Source organism: Ictalurus punctatus, chromosome 10 (genome assembly GCF_001660625.3).
Source record: "Ictalurus punctatus breed USDA103 chromosome 10, Coco_2.0, whole genome shotgun sequence".
Classification (NCBI taxonomy): domain Eukaryota; kingdom Metazoa; phylum Chordata; class Actinopteri; order Siluriformes; family Ictaluridae; genus Ictalurus; species Ictalurus punctatus.
This window is the reverse complement of record NC_030425.2, coordinates 3,735,001-3,751,129: the sequence shown is the minus strand read 5'-3', so window position 1 is coordinate 3,751,129 and position 16,129 is coordinate 3,735,001. Positions and strand designations below refer to the sequence as shown.

The following is a 16,129-nucleotide window of genomic DNA, read 5'->3' as shown; positions in this document are numbered from 1 at the left end:
ATCTGCAGGATTAAATTCACGTCCAGGAGATGGCACGTCGGAGCTAAAGCATTCCTGTCTGTCACATTTCCAAGCTGTGTTTCTCGTTCTGACTTTCTGCCATTGACGTGATTGTCAAAATGATGGACTCTTAATAATGGTGTGCATTTATATAGCGCTTTACACTGTGTCTCATTCTTACACACACACACACACGGTAGCAGAGCTGCCATGCAAGGCGTTAACTTGCCATCGGGAGCACCTTAGGTTTCAGTGTCTTGCCCAAGGACACTTCGGTATGTGGAGTCACGTGGGCCGGGAATCGAACCGCCAACCCTACGATTGGTGGACGACCCGCGCTATCACCTGATCCCCAGCCGCCCATTAATGGTCTAGAATAGTAAGTAAGTATGCAGATACCGACACAGCACTAGTTTGTTTATTCATTTGGGAACACAGAGTCACAGTGCTATCCTGCCTCTACTGTGAATATTGTTATCGCACCATGCGTCGCGTTCATTTCTGAGGCTGTGCACGAGCGACCCACCGTAGGATGCGCACTGTCAACGGCAAGTATAAATCCGCCTTTAGTTCCAGTGAAAAGAAATCTTAATGCCACAGCATACAAAGACATTCTAGACCATTGTTTGTTTCCAGTTTTGTGGCATCTGTTTTCTTCAGGAAGACTTTTGGCTGTATAGCGTACATGTTCAGGTAATTTGTTTCACAAACACATGCCTTCTGTTTAACCAATAATCATTCAAACTGGAGCTCTCTTTGGAGGCAGGCTTGAGTTAAAAAGTACTTGCTTGTTGCTGACTTCTGTAAACCGTGTAAGGCGGCGTCTGTGAAAATGAAGTCATTCTGGACTTCACTGCAGCATATTGTAGTTTGTACGTTGCTGCCTTTTACTCATGTTGTTGAAGGGTCTCTTCGAAACACTAAACAGAGCAGACTACTGAACAAAAAAAAGAGAAGAAGACAGAGGGAGAAAGTGAGTAAGTACTTGTTTTTGCCCAGTCTAAGTGACTGTGTGCTTTTGAAGTCGGAGTGTGTGCAGTGATGCTGCAGGCTCTGCCTACTCCCTAACAACAAGTGCAATAAGCAGAAAGAATGAAGACGGGAAATCACACCTTGTGGTTAGAGAAACCCATGCCTTTAAAAAGCATCAGCAGTCTGACCTTTGCACTGTTTTTTCTTTTTTTTTCTTTCCTGTTTTGTTTACCGGCATGGTTTCTGTGGTAAGATGGCTATTTTACGCAATGTGTACAGATGGATCGGCCTTTTGCAAGTCCACATAAAGCCTCTCATTCAGTTGCCTCATTACTAGGCTTAAGCTCCTTTTCCTCTTTGTAGAGATGCTCCTTCTGTAGCTGGAGAAATCCCTTTTTTTTCCCTCAAGTTAGCCAGCATATGGCAGCAGCAGACCCAATCTCTGCAGGCCCCCTTTTGTCTATCCTGTTATTGTTGCAGGAACGTAATGACAGTTGTAGGCCGTAGATAGGGGTGGAGGGGTTAGTTTACCCCAGGGGAGCGAGGGAGAGAGAGAGAGAGAGACAGAGTGGGAAGAGATGGGCAGCAGTGTGGATTATGGAAATATGGATTGATTTTTTCTTCTTCTTTTTTTCCCCCTCTCTTCCTCTCTTCTCTTGCCTGCTAGAATAGGGGCTCTAAATAATCAGAGAACAGACTGCAGGCTGGTACCAAGGGGCAGTAAAATATGAAGTGCAAGAACCTCGACCCATGAGACTTGCTATAGTCCTGGTCATCTACAGCTGCCATGTGGTCAGGCCAGAGAAATGTGGCAAAGCCATTTTTTTCGTGAATGAAGCAGACCGATTGAAACCCGTGCATTTGTTTCTCTGTAAAAAAAAAAAAAACAAAAAAAAAAACAAACAAATTTGAGTAAATACTGGTTCAGTTGACCGCGTGGACATAAAGCTTTCAAATCAATTTTTACCAAGACATGCTCTCAGGAAAAAAAAACAAAAAAACTAGCGATCACGTATCTCCTGGGTTCCCAGTCCTCGTCCTGGAGACCACCCCCCACCAGTCCCTGCACATTTGTTGCGTTTTCGGTACTCTAAGACACCCCTACTTCAACTCAGGAAGTGTGGTTAATTAGCTAATCGGGTGTGTTAGAGCTGGGAAAACATGAATAAATATGGAGGACAGGAGGTTCTCCAGGAACAGGGTTGGGGAAACTGTGATCCAGCGACCTGTACACTAGTCTTTCTTCTTTTCTTTAATGTGCTGCAGATGCACTATGTGGACACCTGACCTTCACACAAAGTTTGAAGCACTCAATTGTATAGAGTGTCTTTGTATGCTGTAGCAGTACAGTTCACCTTTACAGGAACTAAGAGACCCAAACCTGTTCCAGCATGACGGTACTCTTGTGCACAAAGCGAGCTCCGTGAAGACATGGTGTGCCAAGGTTGGAGTGGAAGAACTCGAGTGTCCCGCACAGAGCCCTGACCTCAACCCCACTGGACACCTTTGAGATGAACTGTTCCAGGCCTTCTTGCTGTGCTCAACCTCTTGTGCTTTTGAGGCTGAATGGAATGAAATCCCCAAAATAATGGTCCAGAATCTAGTGTAAAACCTTTCCAGAAGAGTGCAGGCTGTTATAGCAGAAAAGGGGGGAACAACTCCATATTAATGCCTATTGTTTTGGACTGAGATGTTCAGTACTCAGGAGTCCGCATACTTTTGGCCGTGTAGTGTGTAAAATGCCCTCAGGCTAACTGCTCACACGGCTAACTACACCGCCAACTGATGACGTTAGCCTTTCAAATAGTACCTGGTAACTGACGACGGTTCTCACTCTCGGTGTGAGAAATAGACTGTTTATTTTCCTATTGCATTATCGACACTGTAAGGAATACCAAATAAACAACAATACCAGCGGTAGAAAATGATATCCTCATAAGATCATTTGTTCAGCAGGTTGTGAATGCTTAAATACTCATTGAATGTCTCAACCATCAGATATATCTTGGGCAGGAAGGAAGTTGCAGCACAGCTGACATTACAGAATATTCCTCTGTGAACTGCTTGTATTAAAATGTAAAAACGGTCAAATCAGAGAGGGGCTGAAATCCCAAAAGTTACCACTGGTTTCTATTCCACTGTCCTTTGATTTGATCCCAGACAGTGAGCTTGTGTGGAAAATAAATAATCATATGCATATAGTATGCTTTCTGACCCATCCAAAGAACGTCTCATTTAGTGATGCACTCCCAGGAAGTAACCACGCACCCCTCCTGAGAAACTGTCCCAAGTTGCTTTACTGCTTGTCATGTAGTGGTAGTAGTACGTCTTTATGCCAGTGTTTGGTATTTATCTTTAAATCTTGGACGATGATGACCTACTGGTAACTGCACAGGAAGTCAGATTTATCCAAATGAGGCAAGTTTTGCAATGACGATCGATCCTTTGTCTAGGACTAGCCGTGACGTGGCACGCTCTAGCTACTGAGAATCATCTCCTCAGAGTCCCAGAGAGCAAATATTTGTCTGTCTTTGACATAGTGTTCAATCACATGCCCCGAGTCTGACATTTCATGATTGGTGGCCCTCTTCTTCCACACACCCCGTTCTATGATGTTGATGGGTCCCCTAGGGGGACAGGCAGCCAGCGGAGCGTCATCCTTGAACACTAGGGGTGATCTCTTTAACACGTTAGCATGGAGGACATGTGAGAGAAAAGCCATGATTGGGGGACAACATGGCAGAAGTCTGAAGAACAGGGAGGAGTGAGGGGTCGGGAATGCCAGAGATTCCATTTTCTCCTTCAGTGCTCACCCTGACAGCAGTCCTGCAAGTGTGTATTCCCTTTCTGCTCTGCACCCCAGGGTTGAGCGTTCCTCCCCATGCTCTAGATGCGGGTCATCGGCAGAGCAGCCTCAGTGAACTGGCCTTTGTACTCCCTCTTTTAGACACTCACAGCGTCTCATTGCTCCTGATTACCCTGACCATCATGGCAAAAAAAAAAAAACCCAAGGATAGCAGCACTCTTGTATGGAAAGTTCTATACAAGGTTAATATTAAAGTACAGAGTTAATCTGGGGGGAAAAAATGATAGATACTGGACAGATTTTACTGTTGGCTCCAAAATATGCAAGAGCTTCGTATCTCACTCACCATTTCCCAGTGACGTTCATAGTCATATTAATGAGCAATCCAATGGAGCGAATGCTGGACTTCCAGAATGCGATGCAGCTGTCCGACTCTGAGATACAGCAGAGCCTCGACGTGATGAGATGATGAGCATGATGGCTGTTGCCATTACCATGAAAGTTGAACCTTTTTGAAGCTGATCTTAGACTAAAGGACTGAAGCCCTGCTGCATCACTCTCTTTAGGTAAAGATGAAGCAAGAGCTATCGCTGCCTTCCGGGCAGAGTTGCAACTTGTAATTCCCCGCCAACAACCGGTACAAAAAAACACCGAAAATGTCCCTTCAACTTGAAATTTCTATTCGCCAACTTGGGGTTAGTCTTCACCATTTATGGAGTGGTGTGAAATCAACATGGCTGCTCACACAGTGAACAGTGTAAAGTCCCTCTTCTCTACTTTTCAATTAAATCCATTTTTAGCAGTATTGGCTTTAGTTACAGTTGCAGTTACAGACGGTGCTTAAATCTCCAACACCCATGAGTCTAATTGCTGTTTTGAAAAGGTCATCGTTAGCATTGGTGTTATTGCTAATGTTAGCTTGTTGCAAAGCTTGGTATAGTCTGCTGTTGTTGCTGTGCTGCAGTTTCAGACCATAATGTTGCTTGAATGTTTAAACAGCGCCAATAGCCACTCAGGCCTGTGACTGTAAAAGTGCGGGTAAAGTAGCTTTTCATGAGCTTTATGTGCTCTGACAGCGCAAACAAAAGACACGCTTTTCACGGATGTCAAACATCCCAAGGTGGGAAATAATGTTATTACAACCTGCAAATTACCACTTACAAGGCACCATGAGCGCAGCATAATTCCCACTGCACCACTATCAGCAGGTAGTCGAATGGCACTCTGGGTAACGTAGGAACCCGTTAACCAAAATGAAAACGGGCCGAAATGTCAATATAAGAAGTTGAAAAACTATTAAAGCCAACTCTGAATTTAATTCCAAAATATGACATGATGCTATAGATTGATCTGCTTTAACTTCATGCATATGAAGTCCATCAGTATCGCCTCCGCTTATTAGAGTTCTTCTGAATTTCACGTTCCACTGGGATATGTAAGCACGAGAGTCTGAGAGATGATGATGATTCGTCTAGAACACACTTGCTGTCTAAACATTAAGAACTGTGGTTACTTCTTCTGGACAATTATGGTGATAGACGGCAAAAAAAAAATAAATAAATAAAAAGATTCTCTGCTCCTCAGTGGAGGCTTTAGTGGCTGTTGTGGTGCTCTGTCCTATCTGCCAAGTTGCAATTATTTTCCAAAAGTGGATGAATCCCTTGATGGTTGAGCTCCTGTGAGAGAGAGAGAGAGAGAGAGAGAGAGAGGGAGAGAGAGAGAGGGAGAAAAAGCAGAAGTGAGTGAAGAAGTGACTGTGCTTCTACACACTTGTAGCAGCTGAGAGAGAGCGAGAGTGTGCGAGAGCAAGTGAGCTTTCCAATGGGAGATGACAGCTTAAATGCTGAAAATCCCCCAGGCCACTTGGCACTGAATTAATGATGTTTCTGGCTCCACACTTTTGGGGCATATGTGGTTGAAGCTTCCCTCAGCCCAGAAGAATATCAGTTGTATCATAAGAACAAAAACGTTCGCCTGTCACTTGCTAATTTATTCAGCGTGGAACGTTTCGGAGAATATCTCCTCCTGTGCTCGTCTTTGAATTCATGATTATGGCTTACTGACCGAAATCGTTCGTCTACGTTCAGTTTAGTTGCCATCAATATTGTGTTTACGTGACTAAATGGAATAAGTAGATAAGTATCTGTTGGATATAAGTGTCTCTTAGTTTCAGATTTTTGCAGTCCACAAGAATAGTCTGTGTTTTTTTTTTTTTTGTGGCTTGGTGATTGTTGAAGTACATTATTGCCTTGTAAAAAAAAAAAAAAAAAAAAAAACCCACTAAAATCGGAGTACTTCACAGCTGGTCTCAGAATTGTCGATGCTTTTAGAGGATTTTACCACATTTTACCACATACCAAGCAGCTGCATGTACACAGACTAGATGTGTTAAAAAATAAATAAATATATATATATACTTATGCACAGATGTATTTTCACTTTAAGTTTGGATTGAGAAGCTGTGAAAACAAAGAGGATGGGGGTAAAATTGGACACCACTCTGTTAAAGTGAAAAAAAAAAAAAAAAATCTGAGCATCAGATCGAAACTGCAACCGAGGCTCACGCTTCCCCGTTAACGCATGAGGTTCAAGGCAAAGTCTGCACTTTGGACTTTAAATGCACAGCAGATAAGGTGCAAGGTCAGAAACGGCGAGCCAGCAGCACACAATTAAAAACGCAGCGAAAGGTATCTCAGTAGGAGGATGTGCAGAAACTCTACAGAGATTAATCCTCTAACAGGTTTGCCTTCGCATCAGGTGCTGGTGCTGAAACAGAGCAGAGGTGCGATGAGATGCACCGCTTCGAGCATCACGTCATGCGATTCCATAGGATCGGGTCACCACGTCATTGTTCTGTGCACCTTCATGACTATATAAAGTAACACAAACTCGGCCGACATAAAACAGACGAAGGCTGATGAACCAGCGCGCTAGCACTGACATGCTAGTGGGTGTTGCGCTGGTACGAGCGCATCGGGTGGAGCAAGGCTCCTGCGATTGTCTAAACACCTCAGGATCACGGCTGGGTCGAGAATAGTCCACCAACCAAAAATATCCATCCCGGAGCGGCCCTGTGGTCACAACCCGACGACCGACGAAGGCTAGAAGATGAGTAACAGAAACTCTGCGTGGAAAAGCACGAGCTACGGCCTCAAACTGTTCACCTGCAGGTTTTTACCAACAAAGTGAATGTGTGAGGATAAATCGAGCGGCGAGAATACACAGCGTTTGCAGCAGCACTGCGTGTGACTAACACAATCACTTCCGAACCCGATATAACCTAGAACGCGCGGTCTCCTGAGATGTGGGTGCAGTCGCAGAAGAGTTTTACCAACCGTTACTTATGATAACATACTTCTCATGCATATCAACACTAGAGCAGTGGTTTATTTAACTCGGTAATAACTAAAACAGTCCGATTCGATTGGAATTTCATTCGACTTCATTTTATTTGGAGCCTCTTATATGTGCATTAGTGAAGACCGGGTCTGTAGCAGTTAAGTGGGTGGATTCGACATTCCCCTCCATTTGCATGAAGCTCCGCCCCCACGTTCGACAGTGGCCTGTAGAGTAGTAACGTCTATAAACATGATTTACAAGTGTTCCGGACCGGAAATCAGTTTTCCAAATGGGATTTCTCAATACCCTCGTCCTGAGGGCACGGCTTAAACCTTCTTAAACCTTATATCATTTTCTCGTGTTTTGCTTATCTTCCAGGTTATTTGTAAAAAATAAATAAATAAATAAATATAAATGGAGTCTTGCACCTTTAAGCCGCACTTAACACATTGTCATGTTAATCAAATCCTGGACCCTGGCAAGAGCAGCGATAAAATATCTTGATCAGCACAGTCTGATTTATAGCTAGAAACATTACGAAGTACAATATTTATACTGTTTATTTATTTATTTATTTATTTATTTATTTTTTGCGAAGTGTATGCACTTAATCTAAACAGCAATATTAATGGATGATATTTCAGTATGCGGTGTACTGTAAGAGCACACGCTCTGGTTTGGGTTCAAATCCAACCTTGGTGGATGTGGTATCTGCTGCATAGTGTGGAAGTGAAACTCTCGTTATATTATATGGAGTGGTAATGCATGTTTTTTGCACTAAACTAGGTCATGAAAGCATTGAAATGAACGCTCAGTGCCCTGACATGTGCAGTATGAAAATATTACATGATGTAGAATATATGAACCTGACTAAACCGTCGAACCCGAGTTGGTACCATTTGCTAGAGCTTGTTTATGGGGCGCAGGGTTCAGTGCCTTTGTTGTGCATCAAGTCAAAGTACCAATCTGTGCTTGACTCACTGCCCATGTCCTGTATCCGTCACAGTCACCGGGTCTCAGCTATACCAACACAATGCGTTAGGCAGTGCTCTCCATCACCACCATCATCAAAACACCATCTGAGGGAACGTCATTTTGAAGAATGGTGTTTATGCCCCTGTACAGTTCCAGAGTTCTGTAGAACCTAAAGCCAAAGCTCATTAAAGCTGTTCTGGTGGCTTGTGGTGGCCCAACAAATTACTAAGACCTAAGATCTATGGCCAAGAAACATAGATACAAGGTAGTTGTACATGATAAATTGCCAACTCTGTGTAAATGCATTTGTGTGTTTTGTGGTTGCTTTTATATAGAGGTTTTAGTTTGTGATTTATTCCCACATGGAGCATTTCACTGTTAGCGCAGTTAGCATGGGAGTAGCTTATCACTGGATGACTTGTTTGATGGTTTGATTGATAATTGATGATTTGTTTGATTGTTTAATTATTGGATTGTTTGATAAATGATTTGTTTGCTGCTTGGTGACTGTTTGCTTGATGGTTTGCTTGATGGTTTGATTGATTGATTTAATTGATGGTTATATTGGTAGTTTGATTGATTGGATGGTTGTTTGGTAGTTTGATTGATTGGTGGTTTGATTGATCGGATGGTTGTTTGGTGGTTTGATTGATTGGATGGTTGTTTGATAGTTTGATTGATTGGATGGTTGTTTGGTAGTTTGATTGATTGGTGGTTTGATTGATTGGATGGTTGTTTGGTAGTTTGATTGATTTGATGGTTAGATTGGTAGTTTGATTGATTGGTGGTTTGATTGATTGGATGGTTGTTTAGAAGTTTGATTGGTGGTTTGATTGATTGGATGGTTGTTTGGTAGTTTGATTGATCGGATGGTTGTTTAGAAGTTTGATTGATCGGATGGTTGTTTAGTAGTTTGATTGATTGGATGGTTGTTTGGTAGTTTGATTGATGTATGGTTTGATGGGTGCGTGGTTCACTATTACCATTTATAATTAAAATCCTGGCACATTAGAGAGCAATTAGTTTACTGTATCCCCTTTATTCACCACTGTATACTGCTAATATCTTCATTACTATTCAGTGCAGATTTATATTCATTCCAATTATATTGTTGAAGGTGAATGGACCTGGAGTGGTATATGAATCTAATGGATGGTATTTAAAATAAAAACATGACAGATCTGTTTCAGCCAAAAATGAGAGTGCATTTTAAGTGGCCTGTTTGGGGACCAATGGACCTTTTTGTGTCACAGTAGCCAAGGGCCTTTGTAGCTGCATGCATTATGGCCTAGCTTTCTGTGGCAGAAGAGAGAGAAAGAGAGAGCAATAGAGAGAGAGAGAGGGAGAGGGAAAGAGAGAAAGAAAGCGAGAGGACCTAATTGGGGAAGGGGGAGTGAGAGGCTGTGGGCTCCTGCATTGATCTGTGGGGAAGATTCAGGGCTGAACCTGTCACTAGGACTTCTGTGCCATCAGCATGGTGGCTGTGCCAGTCACACACACACACACACACATACACACACACACACACACACACACACACACACACACACACACACACACACACACACACACACACACACACACACACACACACACACACACACACACACACACACACACACACACACACATATATCCCCTGCTGGCGACAGCTCCACAGTGGCGTGTAGACCTGCTGGCTGGCAGAATTTTTAAAGAGCATGGAGGTTTAAAGACTGAAGCCCCTGGGGAGGAATCCCACCAGCTTGAGGAGGAAGAGCTGAGGATCCATGTCTCTCTCTTTCTCTCTCACACACACACACACACACACACACACACACACACACACACACACACCGTGTTCTCTCTTTCTCTGTCTATCTTTCTGTTTCTCTTCCCAGTCTGTGTCTCATTTTATTCTTTTCTCCTCTTTTTCCCCATTGTCTTTCACTTTCTCTCTCTCTCTCCCACTATCTCATCGTCTCCCATTTTCCGACCCTCCCTTTCTTATTCCCCTATCAATCCCCCCCTCCCCCCGGCAAGTATTGACACTGTGTGTGTGTGTGTCTGTCTGTGTGTGTGTGTGTGTGTGTGTGTGTGTTACTCCCGCATTTCTCTTTTACCTAGTAGAAGCAGAACGCTGCCAAGTTCCCCTGCTCACATTTCAAACCCCGGGCCAGGAGACAGACTCTCCCACCATTCTGTCTCGCTGTTCTCATTTAAATATGCCGAGCTCGAAAGCTCCTGACACACACAGATACACTGCGAGCAAGCCCACTGCTCCGCTGCAAGCTTCCGAGCCTGGCAACGTGTGTGAAAGAACTGCTGCCGCTTCCTGCGGGACTAAGGCTGCGACAGTATATTGTGATACGGAATACCGGTATAGCTCGGGAAGTCACAAAATCCGTTCCTAAAAATATCCTGCATAGATTCCGGTGGGAAAGAACGGAGGCGAATGAAGACGTAAATAATAAAATAATTACGTCACGCAGTGTTTTGACATTAAACGTCACACCAAATGCGGTATTGGATTGTCCCGTCGCTTTTTTCATACCGTCACTGCCCCGCGTGCTCCGTGTGCAGTCCGAGGGCCGAGGAAGTCTAGTCGATGTGTGCTGAGGTAATAAATGAAGCTAGGTGGAGAGCGAGATCGAGCGAAGGGGTGAGGAGGATGTGTGAGAGAGGCAGAAGCTGTGATGTGATTGTTGCAGGCCTCCGCAGGGGGAGCCGGGTGGAATGGAGACTCCTGTCTCATTGAGTGATATCCCTGTCTCAACAGTAACTAAATAATGCAGCCCTTCGAGTTCAGCCTGCCGCCTCCAGTGAGTTGTAAATGTATTAGCTGCTTTATATTCTTTTGTCTTGGGAAAAACGGTCAGGAGGAAGTGAAGAAAAGGGGAAAGGAAAGGTAGGGAAGGGAAATAAATGCAGCAACACACGCCGGGTCCCTTACATAGTCTACCCTTTTTTTTTTTTCCTTTTCCCTTGACACGTTTCGGTGTCATCCCCTGATCACCTGATGTGACGAAGAGGAGATATAGGAGCGTAGTGCGCACTATAGATTTAGATTTAGTTAATGCTGCACGGAGAATCATGGGAATGAGCTGAAGGGATGCTGGGTTCCAAGTGGTTGCTACACATGCCAGAAATGTCTACCTAGTCTGAGTCTGTAATTTTGCACATATTTATTTATATATATATATATATATATATATATATATATATATATATATATATATATATATATATATATATATATATATATATGTTGGAGTAGATGCTACATGATTAGTTTTAATAACTACGTAGAAGAGCCGGTTTCCTGGTTTTCTCCCATTTTTGCTGATTCGGTCACTGCCCAGTTCTTCCAGCTTGTCCCATATCGTATACCCCCTGTGAGTCTGCGAGCGTGATGGCTACGCACAGCAACTTTTCAAACGTCACATGACAGCCGGACACATTTACAGGAACGCAGGAACTGTGAATGTTCAGTTTGACGAAGAAGACAGGGACGCCATCCTTCCTATCCATTTCCATCCTTCCTAGGGATATATATCAATTTAGCACTGGCGTGGTCTGTGTGTTCTGTTTGTTTTAGAGAGTGGGTTTCTGTTTATGTCGTCCACACTTTGTGTAGCTGACCATCACTTGACCAGCTTTCTTATGTTATAATGGCAAAACCTCTCTACAGCGCGGTAGTCGGCCCAACGAGGTGGTCGTGAGCGTTTGGGAACGGAGAGACGAGGTTATTTTTTGCCGTATCCGTGCCCCAAAAGAAGCATGATGTGCAGGAACATATTGATGGGCACCTATAGTGGCTAATAATAGCAGCGTGCACATACGGCGTGTCGAGCTTGCTTGTGTGCAACTTATTTATTTAAAAATGTATAAAAAAAATAAATAAAAAAAAACTAAAGAAACAAACACTTGTACAGTCACAGGCCGCAGCAAGACACGACAGTCTCTGCCAGCTCTCCTGTCCTGCCAGATCCTTCAGTCCTCGTCTTCTGCTATCTGGTTCACTAGTCCCCCAATCCCCCCCACCCGCCTCCGCCACCTACTGAGCTGTACAACAGCCAGTCATCAGCTCTGCACTCGCGCACACAAATAAAAACACGCTGAAACACCACACCCTCCGTTCAAGTGGTGGCAGCTATCTATATACGTGCGAGGGGATTGCTGGCGGTTCCCCATGGCTAAGCTGTGGTGTGGCACCAGCCAGACGTGGCTAACCCATATGGTGCTGGGCCGAATGTGGAAATCCATATGCTGCTGGTGCAGGGACGATCCCCGCGGGGCCGCACGGGGTGGTAAAGCCCTTAATGCCGCTTTCTCCTCACTGATCCACTCACCCATTGTCTCGACAATCTTCCAGCAACCTTCGGCTGCGTCTCAATCCTCCCCTCCCTTTCCTTATCCCACCTTTACCGGTGAATGAAGTTAATGGTATCTAATTATTTAAGCCGCCGAGAGCCCCGTCTGCTCGCCGAGGCAGCGCCGAGCTTAAGCGTCACGTACGGACGTCCCGTTACCCTTTAGTGCAAAACGTGTCCTAAAACAAGGATAGCGTTTAATTGTCGCCGTGAAATGCCGCATCAGGCTTCAGCTTAAAGGAGCTTCCGTGTTTTCGTTTCAGATCGCTGGCATCCGTAGGAATCGTTTCAACACGTTCCCCCTATACGGAGAAAAGAGGAGGGAAGCCGTTTAATTCAAAATGCCTTTCGGTAAACGCCGTTTGTGTTCTCACAGACCAAAATCAGGAGAGTATTCGGGGACGATCCTGCAAAACGGTCCCGGGCATGATTATGATTGTGTTAATTGTCAAGGTTTGTGAGTAATTAAAAAACAAAACAAACAAACAAAAGACAAAATCTTCTGGCATCGGATCGATTTCAGCGTCATGTTGGAGTGAGTTGGATCAAAGGACATAAATGAAGCTTTGTTGAGTCAGGGCTTGTGTTATGTCACGTGTAATGGTTGCATATTTGAATTTGTGCTGTGTGGTCACGTAGTATAATGTTTATTGTCTGCGCGTAGGTGTTTTTGTCTGTGGTAATTACACATATGGTACATATATATATATATGTGTGTGTGTGTGTGTCTTATATACATAATATGTATGTGTGTGTGTGTGTGTGTATGCTACATGCCTGTATCCAAACCGTGTGTGTGTGTGTGTGTGAGTGAGTGAGTGTGTGACCTCCTGCGGGGAGGTTATTCACTGCATACTCCCCTGTGTAATTATATTATATGGTGTTGTCTTTCTCCGTTTTTGTCACAGGAGGTCCTGCAGACGGTGCCCAAGTTCTGTTTCCCGTTTGATGTAGAAAGGTAAGACTCGCTCTTCTCGACCTCTTCTCCCTCCGTCCATATTTATTTAAATACAAAATTTAAACACAAATAAATGTAAAACCCCCCCCCCCCCCACCTTCCACCTTTTTCTACATACAAGCACACAGTAAATGAATATAATGAACGAAAGTATATAAAACAAACCAAACCGAAATCTACTTCAAACAGGTAAGAGTGTGTGTGTGTTTGTGTGGACATCATGAGGACCTGATTCTCAAAACAAAAATGTGAAAAAGTGCCTTTGTAGAATACAGTTTTCACAGGCAGTAAGGGAGAAAGGGAAGGCGTGCTTCTTTCAGTTGAAGCTTAACTGCTGCCATCTAGTGTCGAAGCGAACACGGGCGTAGCCGAAACGCCGCACGTGAAGCAGCGAGACGTGCGGTTTAAATCGTCCAGGCTGCTCTCGGTCCTCAGCAGTCACTGTTTTTTTTTTTTTTTTGGTTTTGTTTTGTTTTTTAATCTAGAAGTGTTTTCCGTTCCTTTCCTGTTTGACGGAACATGAAGTAATATACGTTAGGCAGCGTGTATGTGCACGTACAGCATCGTGAACACGAACCATTGCTCAGATAATGGCACGGTCAGCGAGCTGCTCAAGCAGTTAAAGCTGTTTATTAAACATTTTTATGTAGTAATCATTCATATTATTTTTCGAAGTAAACACAGCACTCATTTGTCACGTAATTAAGCGAACACGTTCAGTCCTCCCACCCCCTTTTATGAGTCATGTTTGGAGAAATAAGTCTCGTTAGTTGCTCTGGTGCGGGCCTTTGTAAAGCTCGCTCTTGTGTCCTCGTGTGTGTGTGTGTGTGTGTGTGTGTGTGTGTGTGTGTTATGTGGCTGCAGAGTGTCCCAGAATCAGGTGGGTCAGAACTTCACGTTTGTGCTGACTGATATCGACAGCAAGCAGAGGTTCGGATTCTGCCGTCTCACCTCCGGCTGCAAGGTGTGCATCTGCCTGCTCAGGTGAGTCACAACACTTTCTCTTTAATGCCACGAGCTCCTGTTCGCTCGTGCACAACTGAGGCTTGGGGGAAGAAATAATTCCGTCTGAAACCATGGAGAGATGTAAAACACCACACAGCTCATAAGGGAGCGTGGAATAAAATGTTTCTTTCGAGGTCTGTATTTCTTGGTAACGATATTGACTGTGATCTGTGGACGCGCGCACGACTTCTTCCTTTCTTTTTTTTTTTTTTTTTTGTATTAATCGAAGCAACAATTTGATCGTCTTCATCTGTCCTGTGTTTCGTTACATATTCATGAGGGATGACACCACAGCTGTTATATATTGTAGATGACCTGTGAGAGAAACGCTACATCTGAGTTCTAGCACAAAAGCAAAATCAGTAAAAACCTACAGCCCCCCAAAAAATAAATAAATAAAGGGAAAAAACTACTCGAACAAATTTCCAAACACACTTTCAGAAACGTTTTTTTTTTTTTTTTTTTTTTTGCAGTAACACAATAGCTATTGATGGACAATTGCAAGTTTATCATTGACTTGATGAGCTGCTGCCAAGCTCTTTCCTCATCTCACCCTGACCTGGATGGGCTTTTGGTTGTTTTTTTATTTTTTATTTTTTTGTATTTAACCCCCCCCCCCCCCCCCCCCCCCTTCTTCTTCTCCTTCTTCTTCCTCTTCTTTCTTTCCTCTCATTATTCGGCTACTGGCACGGTAGCATGCCAGAGATGCTTTGCCGATAATTATGCATGAAGCCTCACTGCCAATTAGCAGAAGTCTCTCCTGTCCTTCTCGCTGAGTTTTACATGCTAATTCATTTGACATATGATGTATAAAATTCATTATGCATTCTGAGTAGTTTGCACGGCTTACTTCATAATAAGAAATTCTTTTTATTATTATTATTATTATTATTATTTTTAAAGCCTCATCGTTCTTTGTTTGCATCGTGTGCATAGGAAAAAAAAAATGTCTGAAAAATGAAGTACACGAGTATAATATGTTTCCTAGGAATGAATACATATAAACATAATGTATAGTAATATATAATATAGTAAAGAAGCCTGATTTCACCTTATCTTCAATTCAAGCACTTTATATTTGTATGTTCGAATGATATACTATTTCATTTAATGATTAAATGTGTGTGTGTGTGTGTGTGTGTGACAAATACAGCTAAAAATGAAACAATTTTCACGTAGAAATATTTTACTATAGTTTCTCACTCGATTCTTTTTCATAAGTGTGTGTGTGTGTGTTTTACATTTTTTCTTAGGAACAATAATAACCCTCTTATGCTCTTCACTTGAATATAAACTGAGCAATCATAACGGTCCGCGTCCACGTGACGGCTGAAGTAGCAGGACCATAAAATTGTCGCCTTTGCTTACACGAGGAGTTAGCCTAATGAGAAGGACAGTTTTATTTGGACAGGCTTTTGTCCGGAGCCCAGGGTGAAACAGCCAGGGTCCCTCCAGGCCAACGCTTGATATAGACATCGCTCATTTCCCAGTGAATACACTGTCTTAGTTCAGTTCACTTAGTCTGTCATTATTTATCGCACATTAAACCTGTGTAAAAAAAAAATAAAAAAATAAATAAGTGAAATAAAATAAAGATTTCATTTGAGCTGTGAAAATAATAATCCTAATAATAGTAATAATAATAAATAATAATAATAATAATAATAATAAAGGAGCCACCATTAGATGTGTGATGATCTGAAATGAGAGTAGATGTACATT

General features: G+C 43.1%; 1 protein-coding gene across 1 annotated transcript in view; it reads left to right on the top strand.

Annotated features, from left to right (window-relative positions):
* The window catches only part of dennd1b (DENN/MADD domain containing 1B), a 99,265-nt gene that overhangs the window by 35,150 nt on the left and 47,986 nt on the right, over positions 1-16,129 (top strand). The window contains exons 4-5 of the mRNA XM_053683056.1: positions 13,353-13,402; positions 14,267-14,386. Of these exons, the coding sequence (XP_053539031.1) occupies positions 13,353-13,402; positions 14,267-14,386 (170 nt within the window). The remainder of the gene's footprint in view (positions 1-13,352; positions 13,403-14,266; positions 14,387-16,129) is intronic.